The sequence below is a fragment of the Vulpes vulpes genome, chromosome 4, assembly GCF_048418805.1.
Source record: "Vulpes vulpes isolate BD-2025 chromosome 4, VulVul3, whole genome shotgun sequence".
Lineage (NCBI taxonomy): Eukaryota > Metazoa > Chordata > Mammalia > Carnivora > Canidae > Vulpes > Vulpes vulpes.
Genome location: NC_132783.1, coordinates 134447316 through 134467557, shown reverse-complemented (window position 1 = coordinate 134467557; position 20242 = coordinate 134447316). Strand labels below are relative to the sequence as shown.

The 20242-nt window shown below is 37.0% G+C and overlaps 1 protein-coding gene across 23 annotated transcripts in view; it reads right to left on the bottom strand.

Moving 5' to 3' along the window:
• Nucleotides 1-20242, bottom strand: part of DROSHA (drosha ribonuclease III) — a 119216-nt gene that overhangs the window by 40506 nt on the left and 58468 nt on the right. For 12 of the 23 annotated variants that reach the window (XR_012001317.1, XM_025984108.2, XM_025984104.2 and 9 more), the window contains 6 exons: nucleotides 18353-18477; nucleotides 16626-16725; nucleotides 15085-15192; nucleotides 5509-5616; nucleotides 4850-4988; nucleotides 4450-4510 (listed from right to left, as the gene is read on the bottom strand). Coding sequence is in view for 22 of the 23 variants with exons in the window: in XM_025984108.2 (XP_025839893.1) it covers nucleotides 4450-4510; nucleotides 4850-4988; nucleotides 5509-5616; nucleotides 15085-15192; nucleotides 16626-16725; nucleotides 18353-18477 (641 nt within the window). In the remaining variant the exon portion in view is untranslated. The remainder of the gene's footprint in view (nucleotides 1-4449; nucleotides 4511-4849; nucleotides 4989-5508; nucleotides 5617-15084; nucleotides 15193-16625; nucleotides 16726-18352; nucleotides 18478-20242) is intronic. The other 11 variants (XM_025984106.2, XM_072757146.1, XM_072757155.1 and 8 more) reach the window with 1 other exon arrangement.

The window sequence follows — 20242 nt, the reverse complement described above, 5'->3', positions numbered from 1 at the left end:
TACTAACCTGCTATTTAAACCTCTGCTGTTGGCTCTGACAATGACCCTTCTTAACATCCAAGTTTCCCTATTTCTAGGGAAAGGTAAACAATAACCTGAGATGAAAGTAATATCATGAATGGCATTCTTTCCTTTAATACTTATTTACTGAGCTTCTGCTCTGTAAATGGCACTATCTGCATAAAATAAAAGGAAATTTAAAAAAAAGAGAGAGAAAGCAAGAGTAGGATAATAAACCTTCAAAATGCTTATAGTAAAGAAAATAAGGCCATAAAACAGGGTTCCAGGGCATTCCAGGGAAGAGATGTACAATGCCTATTGGCGTTGGAGGAAGGAAAAGAGTATGCCTGATTGCACAATGAGTGCCTCAGTCTTACTGGAGTGTAAGCATCACAGGGAAAAGAAAGATGTGCCCAGGAAAGCGGCCCGGGGCCAGGTCACGGTTGCTGGGTTCAGATGGGGATGTTCAGACTTATCCAGTAGATGAGACATCACTGAAAGCTTTCAAGCAGGTTACAGCTAACAACTAGAATCGAGTCTTCAGAAATAGCAAGATGACTTACTTGCAGAGGCATTGTGAGGGTAGAACTGGCAAAATGTGGTCACTAACTGCAGTGCAGATGGGCAGGGCTGGGAGGAGTGGTTTCCAGAAGGACCAGGAAAAGAATTCGATCAAGAGCCCCTCCCCTCAACCCTCTCTCTTGCCTGCCTAGCTCCTCCACGTCCCCACTACCATGAGAAGCTCACTCTCTTTCCTTCCTCAAGCCTGAAGTTCTAAGCAAGCTGCTTGAGAAGAGATACAACCACTGACACTTGCAATTGGATAGTGTTTGCTTCAAAGATCTACAAACACTTCCAAGGAGCAGGGACACCTGCATCCCATTTTGTCATAGCAAACAAAGAAGGGAGAGGGCAAATCATTTCAAGTGAACTCAATTATTGAAGTGCACAACATAAAACTGACCTATAATCCCTAAACAACCACCAGGGCTATCCTCAGCCCCACAGCAGACTCTGCATGTGTTGTTTTTGACCTTCAAGAAGTTATTTATGTTTGTAGCACTCTTATCTCACCTGAGGTAGTCACACCTCTTGGTGAGTGGGAGTTTTGTCTTACTTGCTTTAAATTCCTCTAAAATACCTACAAACTGCCTCGAACTCAAAAGGTACTAGATAAACATTCTGTTGAATTACATTTGTATGAAGATTCCTAAGTACGGCTCCCACAGCTGTGCACAGCTGGCACTGACTGCCGGACAGCAGCAAACCACAGCAGATCTAGCCACCGGAGAAACGAGGAGGCTCTTCCTAAACAGAAACTTGGGCTCAACTCTGCCATCAGCAATTTTAAATCAGGTACATACGTGGCAAGAGGCTCTCACCACAAGCAGCAAAGGACAAGAGATATTTGTTTATTCTCTATCGTTTTCAACATGGTGAATTCAAAAATACAGCTTCTCAGATACAATTCCTTCTGCCACAGTGAGAAAGCCATTTCTTTGTGACAGAGCAAAAGGAAACCTAAATCAGGACATGTGAACAACACTATCAAAAGACAATTATATACCAACAACTAGGGCTGGGATAGATGAGACAAAGATAATTTAAGTTCATGCCTTCATCACTGAAAAGTACACATGTAGGGCATGTGTAGCCTTGCTAACGGGGCTGCAGGAAACTCAGGGTTCCACTTATTAAAATACAGAACTGGTCATCTGGAGACTCTACAATATAGCAGGGTAAAATGAAATCATGGCCACACTATCCCTGAGGGTGTGATTAAGGGCTCTTTTAATTAGACAGTTCTTTTCTGATCTTAGACTCTCACAGAATACCATAGTAAGGCGTATGATCATCTTCAAACAGGAATTTTAAAGTTTCATCCTGCCTTTCTTTTTACCTCTTGATTGAAGAGGAAGATAGTATGGCCTATGATAATTTCAAAAGAGCAACTCAAGGCAAGCCAATTTAAAAAGAAAGTGACAGATGAAAAAAAAAAAAAAAGGTAGAAAAGGAAGCTATGCTGGCTATGGCTGGTCATTCTCTTGGCTGTGGAGACCAGTTATGAGCTATAGCAACTGTCAACTCTGTCATTTCTAACCCTGCTCTACTCACCTTTAATCAATCTAACCCCTGGAACCCAAGAGGGATAAGCCTGGCTATTCAACTTCTCAATGGCTTGTTTGAAAAAGAAATCTGCCCTTAAGTGATCTCTACTGGCTTCCAGAATATAACCTGCTGTGTTTCACACACAGAAAAGCCTCCTGAGAGCGACATCAGAGCTTCATCAGCCATTAGGCATTTTGCTTTCCTTCAGTTTTCCATGGGTGTTAATGAGTTCAGACCCAGTCCACTTCCTTCCCAGATTCTTCAGTGGCTCAAGGCCACACAAAAATAAGAATGTTAGTATATGAGGGTATCTCCAACCCATTATAGAAGGCCAGTGTTATCCTAATAGTAAAACCATACAAAACATCACAGAAAAGGAAAATTACAGAGCAGTAAACTCTTACGAATATAGACACAAAAATCCCAACACAATACTAGCAGACTAAGTTCATAGCATATAAAAAGGATTATATGCCATACCAAGTGAGATGAATCCCAGAAAAGCAAGGTTGGTTCAACATCCAAAAATCAATGAACATAATATACCGTATGGGTAGAATAAACTGTAAAAAGCAGATGATCATCTCCATAGATGCCCTCCAGAAAAGCATTTAACAAAATTCCACACATTTTCATAATAAAAATATTCAGCAAACCAGGAACAGAAGGGAACTGCCTCAACTTGATAAAGGACATCTATGAAAAATCCACAGCTAATATCATTCTCAATGCGAAAGAATGCTTTCCCCTAAAAATTTTAGGAAGATGACAAAGATCTATTCTTCTATTCAGTATTATACTGGAAGCTCTAGCCAGGGCAACTATGTTAAGAGAATCAAATAAAATGCATCCAGCCTGGAAAGGAAAAAGTAAAACTATCTCTATTTGTAGGTGATATGATTACATACACAAACAATATCCTAAGAAATCCACTAAAAAATTATAAAACTATTAGAGCTAACAAATGAGAAGTTTCATCAGAAACTTAGTATTAAAATGGCAATCATTCACGAACTGATTTGCAGATTGAACATAATCCCTATCAAAATCCCAGCTGGCTTCTTTGCAAAAACTGACAAACTAATCCAAAATTTCACATGGAAATGTAATGGATCCAAAATAGCCAAAATAATCTTGAAAAAAAAATAAGCTGGAGATCTTGCATTTCTTATTTTCAAAACTTACTATAAAGCTGCAGTAATCAAGACAGAGTGGTACTACATAAAGACATACATACAGATCAGTGGGATAGAACTGACAGATATAATCTCCTCATACACACCATTAATTAATTTTCAAATAATCCTCATATACACCATTAATTAATTTCCAATAAGGTACCAAGATAATGTAGTGGAAAATGACTACACTTTTCAACAAATGATGCAGTCACAACTGGATATCCACAGCCAAAGAATGCAGTTGGACCCCTATACCACACCATAAACAAAAATCAACTCAAAAGAGACCAAATCTCTCAATGTAAGAGAAAAAAAAACTATAGAACTCTTTAAAAAGATGTAAATCTCTTATGATTTTACATTAGGCAATGACTTCTTAGACATGACACCAATGGCACAAGCAACAACAAGATGTAATAGATAAACTGGACTTCATCAAAACTTTTCTGCTTTGAAGGATAGTTTCAAAAGAATGAAGAAATAATCCACAGAATGAAAAAAATTTTTTTGCAAATTTGTATCTGATAAGAAACTCATATATAGAATATATAAAAATTGTTATAAATCAGTAATTTTAAAAAGTCACAAAGGACCACATATTCTATGATACCATATTGTATCTGGAATATATAAAAATGATTATAAGTCAATAATTTTAAAAAGCCAGTCACAAAGGACCACATATTGTATGATACCATTAATACAAAATGTTCAGAATAGGCAAATCCATAAAGACTGAAAGTAGAATAGTGGTTGCCGAGGCCTGGGCAGACTCAGGGGAAATGGAGAGTATGGGTTTCTTTTCAGGATGCTGAAAACATTCTAAAATTAAGTAGTAATCATAATCACACCATTTTGTGACCATTCTAAAAATCACTGAATTGCATACTTTATTTTTATTTTTTTAAAGACTTTATTTATTTATTCATGAGAGTCATAGAGAGAGAGGCAGAGACTTAGGCAGAGAGAGAAGCAGGCTCCCTGCAATGAGCCCAATACAGGATTCATTCCAGGACCCCAGGATCATGATCTAAGCCGAAGGCAGAGGCTCAACCACTGAGCCACCCAGGTGTCCCTGAATTGTACACTTTAAACAGGTGACTTATATGGTATGTGAAAGATATCTCAATAAAGCTGTTATTAACAAAAGCCACTTTACCTTGAGGGAGTTGGGTCATCTTGGCCAAGGCGTGACATAATATTTATTAAGGTGTTAATTCCTATTTAAAAAATAAACAAGTGAATACTATTAGAAGCATTCTAGGACCATGATATGAAGAAAGAAAATTATCTATCTTACCCCATTTGACTTCAAAAGGCTTGATATTTGCATGTCTACAAGTCAACTTAGTTACTTAAAACACTTGATAGGAGCAAAAACTTTTCCTAGAAAACTCATTCATCCTTCTAATAATGCTCAAAGTAAATGCTGTTATGTATGGGTCAGAAAGCACTACACAATGAGAGCATGCAACAGTCACCAGAAAACTATTCCTGATGGGGATTTAATTTATAATAGGGAACACAGGCCAAAACACAAGAGTAGAATCCAAACATACCTTTTTTCCTCATGTGCATGTGATGAACTTTTCTATCTCCATATTTGGGCTGCCGAATTCCACAGTTAGATAAAGAATTCCTGGCATGATCAGGATTCATTCCAAAATTTAAGTGATGACTCGGATGAGTCATGGCCAGCTAAAATTTCAACAAAACAAATTTAGTCTTAAAAACTCAGCATAGAAGTGCCATCTTTATATCACCTCAAATAAAAGAGAAAAGAGATCTATCTATCCAGTCAAAATTTTAAGCCCTGATCTTTCCATCTTATATTCTCCAGGGTCAAATTTCTAGAGCTCTGGTACAAGCCCTTTCTAAAAGGAAACCCCAAAATCACATTTTTGAAGGAGAATTAGAACAGTCATCATCTGGAAAGAAGAGCCTGACAGAAGGGAAGACTGAAAGAAGAGATTCAGGTTTGACAGGCAAATTTTAGCTTTCATCTATTTCTTTAGGGACAGTGTCCCAAAAAAAAAAAAAAAAAGTGAGAAAAAGTGTTTGGAAGTAGCAACCAGAGTGGAGTAATGAAGACAGCGATGTTTCTTCTAAACATCTTCATCATCTCCCTGAATGGAGAATCTCAATGCTCCATTTGTAACCTGCAAGGTGAATTACTTTATTTTGCTATTATGCGAGTGTACAGGAAAGTAATTCTTACCTGTAACAGACAACGATCTTGGAAAGTATATCCTATCAACTTGTCTAGATGCATTAGGCATTGGTGGTAGCGGATATGATGGGTCAAAACAGGTAACATCATTGCATGCTAAGAAAAAAATTTCAATATGTTTAACTTTATAAAAAACTTACTGCTTCATTTATTTTACAACAAACAAGAACCATTTTTCCTATTCCAGATTTCAACTGCCAAAGCCACAAAACAGTTTATTGGTCGCATGGCATCCTTGCAAATTCCCTCTTGAGGGGTGGTGCATTATATTTGCTAAGAGTATAGTCTCTGGAATCACAATGCCTGCATCTGATTTCCTGCTGTCTCTCATTCATTGTGGGACTTGGCAGGGGAGTTATTTGAACTCTCTGTTTCCTCACCTACAGAATGGAGATAATCAGGATAGCCACTTTGGGGATGGGAAGGCAGTGGTTAAAAGGATTAAATGAGCGGATACAAAATACTGTTTAGTACAAAGCCTTAGCACTCACTCAAGTAGGAAAAGCCCTTCGTCATCAGTACTCAGTAGGGTAAGCTCAAGTAAGCCAGCAGAATTTCTGTGTCTCCTTGTGTATCTTTAATGCTAAGAGAATGGACCAGAACTCATAAATTCTGAAACTCTGTCAGGGTCAAGACACTTTTGGGAACTAAGGAAAATGACTCTTCCCCAGAAAAATGCCTATGTGCACAAACATACCAAAAATGTATGCAATTTTAATGGGTTCACAGACCCCTAAAAGCCCACCACTATCCTCTAAGTAAGAACTTCCTAGCCAGATGATCTCAAAAAGCCATTCTAGGTTTAATACTTAATGATCTGATATTTCAAGGACAATTTTTATAAAACCACCAATACAGTTAAATCACCTGAGGACATAGAACTTTTACTTTTGTTTCAATCACTTTTCATTCGACTAAAGATTCCTTCCTTATTGGGAGATAATTTCATAAAAAGCATAGCCTTTTCTTTTCTTTTTTTTTTTTTTAATAACACTTCCCTAGAACTCAAGAGAAAGGAGGAGTCATTCTTATTCATCAGAACCTAGAGGCTGGGCACAGCCCACAGAATGACTGACATGTGCTTTATATTATTTTAGTCTTTGAAGTGTTTTCAAATGGTATTGTTTAAAAATACATGAAAATGGATTTGCTTGAAACTGCAGAAATCAGTTTCCTGTATTAACTCAATAAGAAAAGATTAGTGCTCCCAAGTAGGAACTCCAATCAAAAGGAAGTCCTTCTTTCTAGTTCAAGTCAATAAATACAGATTGAGCACCTCCTCGTCCAAGGTTTACTACAGTTATGGAAGAGAAAAAGGATAAAGGCACATCCTTTGCCCTCAAGGGCTTACCAGAGATGTGTCATTGTGATCTGAATTACTGGCATTTTGTCCACTTTGTTTTTATAAGTGATGTATTAAAATATACAGTAATACGTAAATAAAATGTGTGGCCAAAGGATAGTATCACTTTCCAGGCATTTAAATTGCAGAAAGCTCAACAGAATTGATGCTTCTATTTCTACCTTTCTCAAGGCAGAAAGGTCATGAAGACTATACAACTTATCTTTCTAAAGTATGAACTCAAACTGGTGAATCCTATATTTTTTAATATCTCCACTGAGGGATGGATCATCACCTGTCAAGAGAATGACACTCTTCATGGTATTATGCTAAGTGAAACAAATCAATTAGAGAAAGACAAATACCATATGATCTCACGTGTGGAATCTAAAAAACAAAACAAAAAACAGAAACAAATAAATGAAATTTAAATATACCAAAACAATACAGAGAACAAACTGGTGGTTTCCAGTGGGAAGAGTCGTGGGCTGGAGAATGGACAAAATGGATGAAGGAGATTAAGAGGTTCAAACTTTCAGTTATAAAATACATAAGTCACAGCGATGAAAAGTACAGAACTGGAAATATAGTCAATAGTGTTGTAATAATGTATGATGACAGATAGTGACTACACTTATGGTGAGCACTTATATAGAATTGTTGAATCACTATGTTGTACAGCTTAAACTGATAGAACATTGTATGCCAACTATACTTAATGAATTTTTTTAAAAAGGAAAGCACACCTTTTTTAGAGTACTCTGATGATTAAAAACTTATTAACATTTAGCCCAAATTTGTTTCTTCTGAAGATTTTTCCCTTTAACCTAGCTGTACCCCCAGAAACAAACAAAATACACGTAACAGCAACATTTCCACATCTTCTCTTGGTTACCCTAAGTCTTATCTCCTTTAACCTTCACTCATGTGAAACAGCTTTGAGTTCCTTCACTACTTCCTCTAAACTTGCTCCAAATGGAACCAGTTTCTCTTTCCAGGTAAGTCTATTTCTTGTGAATACCACTGAAAGGTATATATATATATGACCCAAGTCCATCCTATAACTGAGACAACAGTCTCAATGTTACCTGCAAGACTGTTAAAATTTCTAGCTGTTTTTTTAAATTATCAATCTTTGCAATGTTAAAATATAATCACTGAGCATCTCCCCCGAAACCCACCAACCCAGATCTGGCAAATGTTTTCATTAAAAAGAGCTTATTTATAGATTGTTTGGCAATGACTGTTATGTAGTTTTTTGTTTTTTAAGATTTTACTTATTTATTCATGAGACACACACACACACACACAGAGGCAGAGACACAGGCAGAGGGAGAAGCAGGCTCCCTGTAGGGAGCCCAATGCGGGACTTGATCCTAAGACCCCAGGATCATGACCTGAGCCGAAGGCAGATGCTCAACCACTAAGCCACTCTGGTGCCCCCGTTACGTAGTTTTTAAAGCTATTTAAATTCTCTCATTAAAACTGAGCAAGTAGAATAGCAAAACAGAACTATAAACAATATGAACAGTTAGAATAAGACAAGGTACCCCCGTAAATGCCTAAACAAGACAGGCTGAGGACAAAGACCCAAGGAGATCTCAGCATCAGTGATCAAAAAGACAGGGAGCATGGCAGGGCTTCTGACCCCCCCTAATAATGCAAGAACCCCCAAAATAACATATATTCATAAGAAATATGACCAAAACTGGAGAGGGCTCTGCAGAATCCAACCAACTGGGTAAGTACAAGAGGACTGTATAATCATGCCCGAGAAGCAGAGGCCCTCTATATGCTCAAAATTAAAAACTGAAGCTCCTTTCCAGGGTAAAGCCCCATGGTGTGAAGAAAGCGCTGGGAGTAAGTCACATTTAAGCAGGAGAGGAATAAAGGGCAAAAAAAAAGAGAAAGTCCAGATAAAATAGGGGCAGGAAGCAGCAGGGGACGGTCTCACGTATCATGAGGCCTTTTTTTTTTTTTTAATCACTTTGCAAAAGCAGCAGGAGGGGCTCTAGAACCATGAAAAGCTAATTTGGCTTATACCCCCTTCCTCAAAGTACAGGGAAATATTTCACTTACTTATACAACATTATTTAACTTGAAGAGCAACAGAAAAGAACCATGATCAAATTCTACCCAAGGATTTTATCAGGAAACAGAGAAAAGGAATAGAATAAGTTTCCTCCAATAATTTTTTAAAAAGCCAGAAAAACATGCCAACAAAACAGATGAAAGCTGTAACCTAACATTTCAAAACATGCTAAACAAAATCAAGAAAGCAACAGAAGCTATAAAAGAAAACTACAAATAAATATTATAGTAATTCAGAAATGAAATGACTGGATGAAAGGAAGATTTGAAAAGAAGCTACAAAACTCAGGGAAAAGAGTGTGCGTGTGTGTCTGCTTATATTAAAAAAGAAAATTAAATCATTTCTAAAAGATGGCTACCCTTTGGAATATGGGATGGCAAGAATGGGGTAGAAGAAAAGAGATACAAATTAGATTTTTAAAACAGACTTGGCTTTGTAAACCTGAGTTTGAAATTACAGTAAATATTTTACAGAATTATAAAATAATATTTAATTTTTAAAAGAAATACTTAAAATCGAAAGTCAAATGAAATAAATGAATCTGTGTAATCAGTTCATAGTATGAGCGTAAGTGACCTAAAAACACACTATTCTGAGAGTGCATGCTTTGTGTGATATAACTGTAGATAATCACAGACAAAAAGGAATACCCCCAAACAAACAAACAACTACTTCCCGTAATCATTTTGTTGGTGGAGCCATTAATATTGTTATTCTGGGACTACTGTTTATGTATTACAGAATAAATCACATGAGTAATTTATCTTGGTGTTATATGGAATCCCTATATGGGATCAGTACCAAAGGGAAGATTTTTTTTCAAGTATTCTAATTAATAAATGCAAAAAGAAAGAATTAAAATATCACTTTGGCAGCTCTTAATGACTACTGGGTCTAGATCATTATTCATCAGTGACTAATAATGTCACACACAAAAAAAGAGACCACGGATGCATCTAGAGGGTATTGTTAAGTGAATAAGCCAGACAGAGAAAAACAGAAAAACTCTGTGATTTACTTTATGCAGAATCTAAAAAACAAAACGAATGAACAAACAACAGAAGTCAAACAGAGTCATAAATACAAAAAACATATTGGAAAAAAAAAAAATTGGAGGCTACCAAAGAGGACGGAGCTAGGAGAATGGATGAAATGGGTAAAGGGAATTAAGAAGTATAAACTCCCAGTTATAAAGTAAATAAGTCACAGAGATAAAAAATACAGCACAAGGAATATTGTCAATAAAACCATATATACTTATCATGGTATTTCATAATGTATATGATTGAGAAGAAACACATTCTAGTTTGAAGACTTATTTCTTCAACTGAAAATTGGTCAGATTTCTATGAACAGAATTTACTCTCTAAAAGAACTATTAAATATTTGGATAATCACTTATTATAAAAATGGAGAGAGAAACTACACTACCACCTATGAAAAAGTTGTGCAAAAAAATAAACTTATATCTGACCACTGACATCCAACAGAACTTCTGATGCTGGAAATATTATGCATCTCTGCTGCTGTAATAGGCACTGGCCAGATGTATCTATAAAGTGCTTGAAATGTGGCTAGGACAGCTAAGAACCAAATATTTTATTTAATTTAATTCTATTTATTCTATTTAAATTTAATTTAATAGCCACGTATGGTCAGTGGTATTGTACCAGACAGCAGTTTACAATAATTCACAGGAAATATAGGGGAGAGAAGCACATGTTAAACAATACCATGACGTCGCAATCAGCATATTAGACCTTAGAACAGATTTGCAAGGAAAACAAAGGGAAAAATGCAATGAGAACCTAAAGAGTAAAGAGACTTAAAACACATCAGCTCATCACAATGTACAGACCTTGTCTGAATGCCTATTCAAGCAAACTGAAACAGATCTAGCAGACAATCTGGAAAACATGAACAGTGACTGTATGTGATGTCATAGAGATGCTGCTGGTAACAACTAACGTTGTGTGAGGATGGCAAAGTGCTCACTACACTTTTTTTGTTCATCTTGTAGATGTTCAAAATTTGCATAATAAAAATGTAACTTTAACAGTTCTCTATCAGGCCAGTTAGCCTTCAAGCAAAATCTGCTTCTCTTCCTTTAGAAGAAGCACTATCTCTAGTTTAAAAAAAAAAAAAAAATCAACTATCTCACATGGCCCCCAAATTTGTTAGCAGTAACTATGAAGCCATATGTCTCTCAGAGGTATAAATCTCCATTTCCTCCCCAAGTTCTAACTTAGAAAATGATTCCTTGAATGTGTTGTCCAAAACCTCTTAATCTCTCGATATTTTTCTTCAGCGTTCAGTCACCCCTTGGTAGATCACGAAGTGAGAATGTCAGTTAGTGCGATATTGCATGGCAGCTTTCTACTGCATTCCAGAGTCACTGCGTGAAGACATCACAGCTATTAATGAGTCCAAAAACAGCCCTATGTCTACTCAGTACAAATACCAACTGTCACAGCTCAGCTTGTCTTCCTGGCACCAAGGGCAATTCTCCACACACCTGGACCTCTGCAGTTTTCTCAGGGAGTTAGAACCCCCAGGTGCGGCATAACCTTATAAGGGTTATATAACCATGGGATCCCTGGGTGGCGCAGTGGTTTGGCGCCTGCCTTTGGTCCAGGGCGCGATCCTGGAGACCCGGGATCGAGTCCCACGTCGGGCTCCCAGTGCATGGAGCCTGCTTCTCCCTCTGCCTGTGTCTCTGCCTCTCTCTCTCTCTGTGTGACTATCATAAATAAATAAAAAATTTTTAAAAAAGGGTTATATAACCATAATGGTAGTGCATTCCTTGCGCCTTTTTTGAGGTCTGTTCGTCACCTTTATCCATTCCCCGTTCTATGGTTCAGTTTACTGATTCTCACGAACCACCTCCTTACTACAGCAGAGGATACCGGTACCTGCTTCTATAAGATACCAATTCAACCTCGGTGGGCAGGACCCCATTCTTAAAATACAGATCCTGTAGCAACATGCTGCCTTTCTTCCTTTTCTGAGGCATACTTGAATTTTTCAGCCTCAGTTTCAAGTTTTATTTTTTTATTTTTATATATATATTTTTAAAGATCTTATTTATTTATTCATGAGACACACACAGAGAGAGAGAGAGAGAGAGGCAGAGACACAGGCAGAGGGAGAAGCAGGCTCCATGCAGGGAGACTGACGCGGGACTTGATCCCGGGTCTCCAATCAGGCCCTGGGCCGAAGGCGCTAAACCACTGAGCCGCCAGGGCTGCCCCAGTTTCAGGTTTTAATTCTTGCTTTTTGCCCCCGTATTTCCTAGAAGTCACTCTAATAAACAGCAACACAGAAAAAAAAACCTTTCAATAGTTTTGTCTCTATACAGTTTCAAGTTCTGCATTTAGTTCACGTGTAATTACAGGTTCCAGGCCCAGCCCTGGATTTCCATCCTCCTAACATTGGTTGGGGCATCAGGTAGAATTTTCTAACCGCATAAAAACCCTAATAACTTCTCTGGTTGGGAAATTATACTTCTAGAAGAAGAGGCTGGTACTTAGGTTTCTCTACCTTAGATTTATCAAAACAAGTTTTATCTCCAGCAGCAGCCAGGTAACATCACAAGGCTTTTGCCAGCAACCTACTAGCAATTATTACCAATGAACAGTAGGTTCTGTAGCAATGAGTTAGCAAATAGAGAATCCCTCCCCTATCCCCACCCCTGAAGATTTTAGAGAAGTGCTTTTTTTCCTTAAAATTAGGCATGAGTCTGTTAACAGGCTTTAAGATTATTCAAGATTATTATTTAACTGTTATTTCTCAGATTCTTCTCCTTCAATACCAAGCATACTAAATGCCTTTATTTTGAAGGTTTTAAACTGCATTATTACATGCCAGGTGCCATCTTATTTGAGGAAGACATACAAAAAAGAAACATTTATTCCAGGATAAGAAATTAAATAAAGCCAACATTACTGGTAAAAAAAGGAGGATTGGAAACTGGAAACATGGCTTCTAAACAGATGGCAGTTGTCTTTGGAAGAGGGGGAGTCCTACAGAGGAAGGGACTATTATTAGATTAAGGAGTATTCACCTTGGCAGGAGTTTTAATCAGGATCCAATTTCTCTGACCATTTAGTCAAAGGAACTGAGTGTTTTTGCCAGCCAATCTCCAAACAGAATGTAAAATATAATACATGTAGATCTGATAACCTCGTCCTTTGGCTGCTTCTCATCTAACTAAGAAGTCAGCGTAAGATATTTGTGCCACAGCTGAAGAACACAGAACTGCAATGGAACAGATGATTCTGCACCCGTATGCATGCATGTCGCCAAAAGAAAGAGGAAAGCGGGCTCGATGCTTTAAACAAAATTGTGTTTAGTGGAACAGAACTGCCTTAGGGCCTGCTACACAGGGTGGAAATCAAGTACAACGGGATACTCCCTCCATACACACCACCCACCAATCAGTTATTTTTTTAATCTTTTTACAAATTAGGGCTCTACAGAATTTTGTTTTTTAAAAAAAGTTCAAAGTTAACCAAAAACACAAGTTTAAAATTCACTGAACTGAAAGATCTCTAAGGTCCCTTCCAGTTAATAATGCTCTACAATTTTATGATGTCTCTATCAACTCTGACTTATCATTGAGAGGACCAGATTTTGAGCAGATTGTTGAACATTCTGCTCATGGCTTTGTTTTGTTTTAAGATTTTATTTATTTATTTGAGAAGGAAAAAGAAAGAGGAGAGAGAGAGAGAGAGAGAGAGAGAGAGAGAGATCACAAGCAGAGGGGAGGGGCAGAAGGAGAGGGAGAAGCAGGCCCCTCACTGAGCAGGGATCCTGGGAATCATGACCTGAGCCAAAGGCAGAGGCTTAACTGAGCCACCCAGGCACCCTCTGCTCATCGTTTTTATGCTGTCTACCTTAGGATGACATTATGTTGGTTTTAGAGGAAAATAAAAATTAGATAATATAGTGTCAAGGTCCTAAGAAAAATCAGCAGAAGATACTAATTTCTGAATACTTAGAGTAAAAAATTTAAAAAAAAAATTGGTCAGTTAGCAAAATAACTGACAAACTTGGTAGATACAGCTGGCTGCCACTATAGAGAATTAATTCTCCATCTAGTAACATGGCATCAACAGTAGTCCATCTTAACACAATATATAGCTCTGGACATCACAATGTAAATGAATCACCTAGCAGTACCTTTAATAATAAGATTAAATCCCACTGTTCGATATAATAATTAAATGCCAACACTGACTTAAAGAAAAAATACCTCATTATGATGAAATAAATACCTAAGACTGCTTGAACGTATTACCAAACACATGCTACCATCAAAACAAGAGTGAGTGGAAGCCTGTAAGCATTCTTCCCAAAGGCTGAACATGGCAAACTACACTACCTGACCTGACCCCTGCCTGGGTGACCTCCTCGCCTTTACTATAATTCCCATGGAGCACAACCAGTATCAATCATAACAAGAGAATTGAGTGAAGAGTCAGAGAATATGTTGGGTTTTAGGGGTCTCTAATATATTATAAATTCCACTCATAGGGAAAACAAAAATAGTTATTAGTGAGAGTTATATATAGTTGAAATGTTCTTCTATTAGTTCATCTAAGGAAAAAAACTGTTATCATTTGACTCAAATATGAAATTCATACTGATTTTGTTCATTAATGCCTTCAGTTTTCTGCAATGTAAGTTTGACTCATCAGTCTGGAAAGTCTGTACACATCATCTTCAGGAGTCTGCCTGTACAGCTGCTGGAATCGCTCTTTTGACAAGCACCCACACGCATTGCACACAGGCAGGTGCTTTTGAAAAACACACTTGCCTTCACTCAACAGGCAGACAGAATTTAGCATTACTAAATAACTGCCCCCCAACTCACCCTACCACCGTGCACATGTATGCATGCATTCATGCAGGGGCACACACACGCACACACACACACAGCTAAACAAGATGAAAACTGACACAAAAACAAAACCCAAACAATAGAAAACAATTTATGGTTGGTGTTCCACTTAGCTACAAGATTGTATGTTCTGTAGCAACTCATCTCATCCGCATTAGGAAAACTTCAGTGGCAGATGCCTTTTAAAGAGATATATAGGTATAAATGTGTTCTCAGAGGCGTCATCACCTGACAGACATCAGAACGGATGCCAGTTTTCCAAAATCCTTGACTACTTAGCTCCACTGTTACTTCTCGCCTCATTGTATTCTTCTGTCGTATTTTTTGGAGTGCTTCCTAGAAAAGAACTCATTATGATGAGTAAACTGACAGCTGTAAAGCAATATTAAGCCAAACACCAAGCATCGGAAAATAAGCTGGATTCATTCAATATCACCCTTACATCCAGGTATTCAAAACTCTTCATGTTAAATTATAATATTTTATTTGAAATGAAGGCCAGGATGCTCAAAGCCTTGGATATATGCCAGCCTTTCCTGGTACCTAGATATGAAAAAATCTAAACCAAATCGACCATTCTGGTGAGTTCAAACAAAAAATGCCCCTTTGCTGATAAAAGAAACAACATGTGATGTTTGAGACTTAAAATCAACATGTAAAAATTATATTTATATCAAGCCTTATGTTAAGCATTTACATCTAAGAAAGACAATCAGTAAACTAATCTGCAACCCACATAATTCTAAAAGCTGTCTTCTCATTTGCAAAACCCTTACAAAACCTCTTGCAGCAAGGGTACATTTTTATTTAAAAAAGACAATGATTTAAAACTTCTGCAAGATATAAAGGAGCTGACTCTTCCCTTTTACCTCCCTTCAAATAATGAATTATAAAAATAATTTTATATTTGTACACTTATTCAATAAAAATCTCACAAGAGTTCATAACAATAGGAAATATCACACCACCTGCCTCATTAAATGCCTACTACAGATCAAACACCATCGGAGGAAAGTTAAACGGAGTATTTCAGAAGTCCACACAACCACCTTTTTCCCCAGATGCACCAACAGAAACAAATTTCAGTCATCCTCCCTTATCTAGTTCTCTCTTTATAATGAAGCTGTCTGGCTCAAGTCACAGGAAGTGACTGGACCAGAATTCAAACACTTTTCCCAGCTTCAAAGCCTTGCTCTCTAACACTGCCCAAAGCAAAATAAAACCTCAATGAAACAAAATTTATGTTGATACTGAATCCATTTATTCTTAAAAATGATCCTGGAGTACAGGGATAATACTACCCATTAGTCAAAAATATGGACTTTGGGACATAAAACCTTATGAAAGAAGTTTACCCTTCTAAACTAACAGACATATGGAAGACATATGAAAGGCAATCTTTTACGACCTTAAGAACAAGAAATTTGAGCAAGACCCAAGTTGTGTTATGTACAGTCTAATTAACAATAAAAGGTTGACCCAGCGATTTTAAAATTTGAAAAATTTCTATAAGATATATTTATTCCCAATGGTAGGAATCCATTAAGAAAGAGGCCTTTTTTGGTGTGGTGGTGGTGGTGGTGGTAATGCTCTTCTAGATACTAAAAGATGAAAAAAATATCAATCTGCATACTAATGTGAGAAAAGAAAAGTGTATTTTTAAAAGTGTTTTTCCATTTTATTCTAGAAGTATGGTATAATGCAATAATCTTGAAATAAACATGAAACACATCAACATTAATCCCAGAAGAATAGGATTTGATACCAACCTCCCTTTGTGCCAGCTTCTGTTTGTCAGTTTGTTTAACTTTGGGACTATTTGCTAGGAGGTGGCGAAGTTTCACATAACTCTTCCACAGTTTCTGGTACCTAAGGAAAAGGACAGACAGACATCTCAGAAAAAAAGTAGGAGGATCTGAAATGCAATAAAACCAGCTGTTTTAATAGGCCTGCTGAATCATAAATTACATTCTTTGGATATCCTTAATGGCAACAAACCTTCATTCTAAGGAAGCATATGATCTGGGGACAGTGGGGCAGGATGACCGAGAGTCATCTGGAACCTAGTGGTTAAGTTGATAATTATAAGTCTGTGTTGAAAATGAGGTACCCTATAAGTGCCAGAATCTCTGTGGAAAGAATTCACAGACACATAAAAACCAACAGAAACACGTATTATTTCTCATTACCTATTTTATTTAAATATGTACTTTCTGATGTTACTGAAAGAAAGACCTCTTACTTAACAAGGACTGTTGGTCTCTGAACTGCCTACATTGAAAACAGAAGTTGAAGAGTATTAGAAAAGAGAATCCCACTTGTGTCAATACCCGAGCTCTACAGCTGTATCCGTTTCTCCACTGGAGAAGGAAAAAGACAAATGGTGTGCATCCATTTGTATTTACCATGACAAAAATAAGCATATTTGCTGCAGCCAAATATGTGATAAGCTGGATCAGACTAAAGGATCTTGTTAAAACATCCTGGGAATGAAGAGAAATGCAGTCCTGCAGCGGCACATAGTCCTGCCATCTGACAATCCACGAGAGCCTATCACATTCTACTAACATATGTGACAAGAAGGGACTTTCAATGAATTTTCTGTCCCTATTGCAACTGCTCCTTTCTTGGCCTTAGCTGGGTCTCTCCTTTTTGGTAACAATTTTTTAGAGAATGGAGGAAAGAAAGAAGTACTTACACAGTGCCTGGTTCACTGCTTCATACTTTTATCCAAAGGGGGGAAAAAAAGAACAAAACCCTTTAGCCTCTTCTAATGTATCAGCCAGAAATGTATTTATGAATTGAAAATCTCCCATGCCCTTTTCTCCCATTTTGAATCCTTAAAAAAAAAAATTAAGTCAAGAAACTGTTTGTTTGTTTGTTTAACGAGGTAGGAAATCCAAACACTTCTGAAGAATATAATGGTACTATTTCCATTCCCACACATCCTCATCTTCTCCCAGAAAAACACTAACAAGCCAGTTGGAAAAACTCAAATGTGCAAAGTAACATCAACTCTAAGTGTCAGAAGTCATGCCTTCATCCTTACAACACAACCCTTGACTTTGCATGGGATCTTGAGCTCTTATTAAGATGCCTCCCAAAATAGAATTCTGCATAAATCCGGCAGTGCTAGGAATCAACATGGTGCTACTTTCCTCTAGAGTGCACTGAAAAAATAAATAATAATAATAACAATAAATATTATAATGATGAAGGAAAAGTTCCTTAAAGGTTAAAAATATATGGGACTCATGTTGACCAAAATTGCCAAGGATAATCTATTGAGTAATAATTTCCTGCAGTCAAATCGATAGAGAAAATAATTTTTCAGGAGCTACTAAAACTTGTTTCATTTGGTAACCTAAATTTGGAAACATGGCTCATTTCAGGTCTTAATTTTTTAATAAAATATACACTAAAGGGTATTCCTCTGCTAATTCAGCTGTTAGTAGAAGGTGAAATTGGCTAAGACAAACACCGAGAAATATCTTACTGTGGGTCTCCTGCATAACTCAACTGTGCAGGGCGTATCCCAAAGTGGACGATAATCGGAAAGGTAATCACATCAGGGTTGAACTGTTCACGATCCAGTTGATCAATGCGGACAGAGCTAGGTTTCTAGAGAGAAAAATCAAAGCCATTTATTCCCATAAGAAGTCTTTCAGTATTGACTTTAACCTATGTAATGAAGAACTTAAGCGGATTTTTTCTGGGAAAGCCTCATCCCCCAAGGGAAAATGTCACTTAAAACCCGTTAATCATAGCGGCTATACTAGATAAAAACTATAATGTCATCCCTGTAAATGAGTCTATGCCATTTGGCATAATGAACAATGATTTTGTCCTTTTTTGCAATCCACATAGAAACCCTTAAAAATTAAACTTTTAAAAGAACACCTAGCCAGATATAATTTTTCCTTAACCTCTCCAAAGGCACAAGGGAAATATTTCACATCATGGGGAAGAAGTGTGCTAGCTTACTCTGTTTCATTTCACATTTCAAATGAATGGCTTACTTCCATCCAGGATGCACAGAAACCGCTCTATATACTTTTTCTCCATTAGGTCTCTGTGTACCCTGTTTTTCTTTTTTTTTTTTTTAACTGCAGTGTAATTCACAAATAACATTATATTGGTTTCAGGTGCTGGACATAATGATTCATTATTTGCATACACTGTGTAATGATCATCACAAGAAGTCTAGTTAGCATCTGTCACCATCAAAGTTACAAAATTTTTTTACGATGAAAACCTTCAAGATCTATTCTCTTAGCAACTTTCAAATATGAAACACAGTATTATTGACTTATAGTCACTATGCTGTACAGTACATCCCCATGACTTAGTTACTTAACAACTGGAAGTTTATACCTCTTGATCCCCTTCACTCATTTTCCCACTCCCCTTCCCCTCTGGAAACCAGCAATCTGTTCTCTGTATTTGAATTTGGTTTTGCTTTGTTTGTTCATTTGTTTTGTTTTTTAGATTTCACATGTATGTGAAATCAGAAGTGTTTGTCTTTTTATTTCACTTAGGGTAATATCTTCAAGATCTATCCATGTTATTGCAAGTAGCAAGATCTCACTCTTTTTTATGGCTGAGTAGTATTCCAGAGTGCGTTGTGTGTGTGTGTGTGTATCCATTCACCTATTTTTCCATATCTGGCTATTTCAAATAATACTGCAGTGAATACAGGGGTGCATATCTTGTTTTCTTCAAATAAATACTCAGAAGTGGAACTGATGAATCATATTGTAGTTCTATTTTTAATTTTTTGAGGAACTCCCATACTGTTCTCCATAGTAGCTGCACCAATTTACATTCCCACTGACGGCACACAAGAGTCCCTTTTCTCCAAACATCCTCACCAAAACGATCTTATTGTTTTGAAAATAGTCATTTTGAAAGGCATGAGGTGATAATTCATGGTCTTGATTTACACTTTACACTTGATGATTAGTGATATTGAGTATCTGCATGTGCCTACAGGCCACATATCTTCTTTGGAAAAATGTCTATTCACCTCCTCTGTCCTTTTTTAATCAGATTATTTTTTTGTTATTGTGCTATGTAAGTTCTTTATGTTTTGGATATCAACCACTTATTAAATATCTGATTTACAAGTATCGTATGCCATTCAGGAGGTAGCCTTTCATCTTGCAGATGGTTTCCTTTGCTGTATGGAAACTTTTTAGTTTGATGTGGTTCCATTTGTTTACTTTTGCCTTTGCTGCCCCTGCCTTTGGAGTCAGGTCCAAAAAATCATTGCCTAGACCAATGCCAATGAACTTCTACCTATATTTTCTCCTATAAGTTTTATGGTTTCAGATCTTACATTCAAGTCTTCAATCCATTTTGAGTTAACTTTTGTGTATGGCATAAG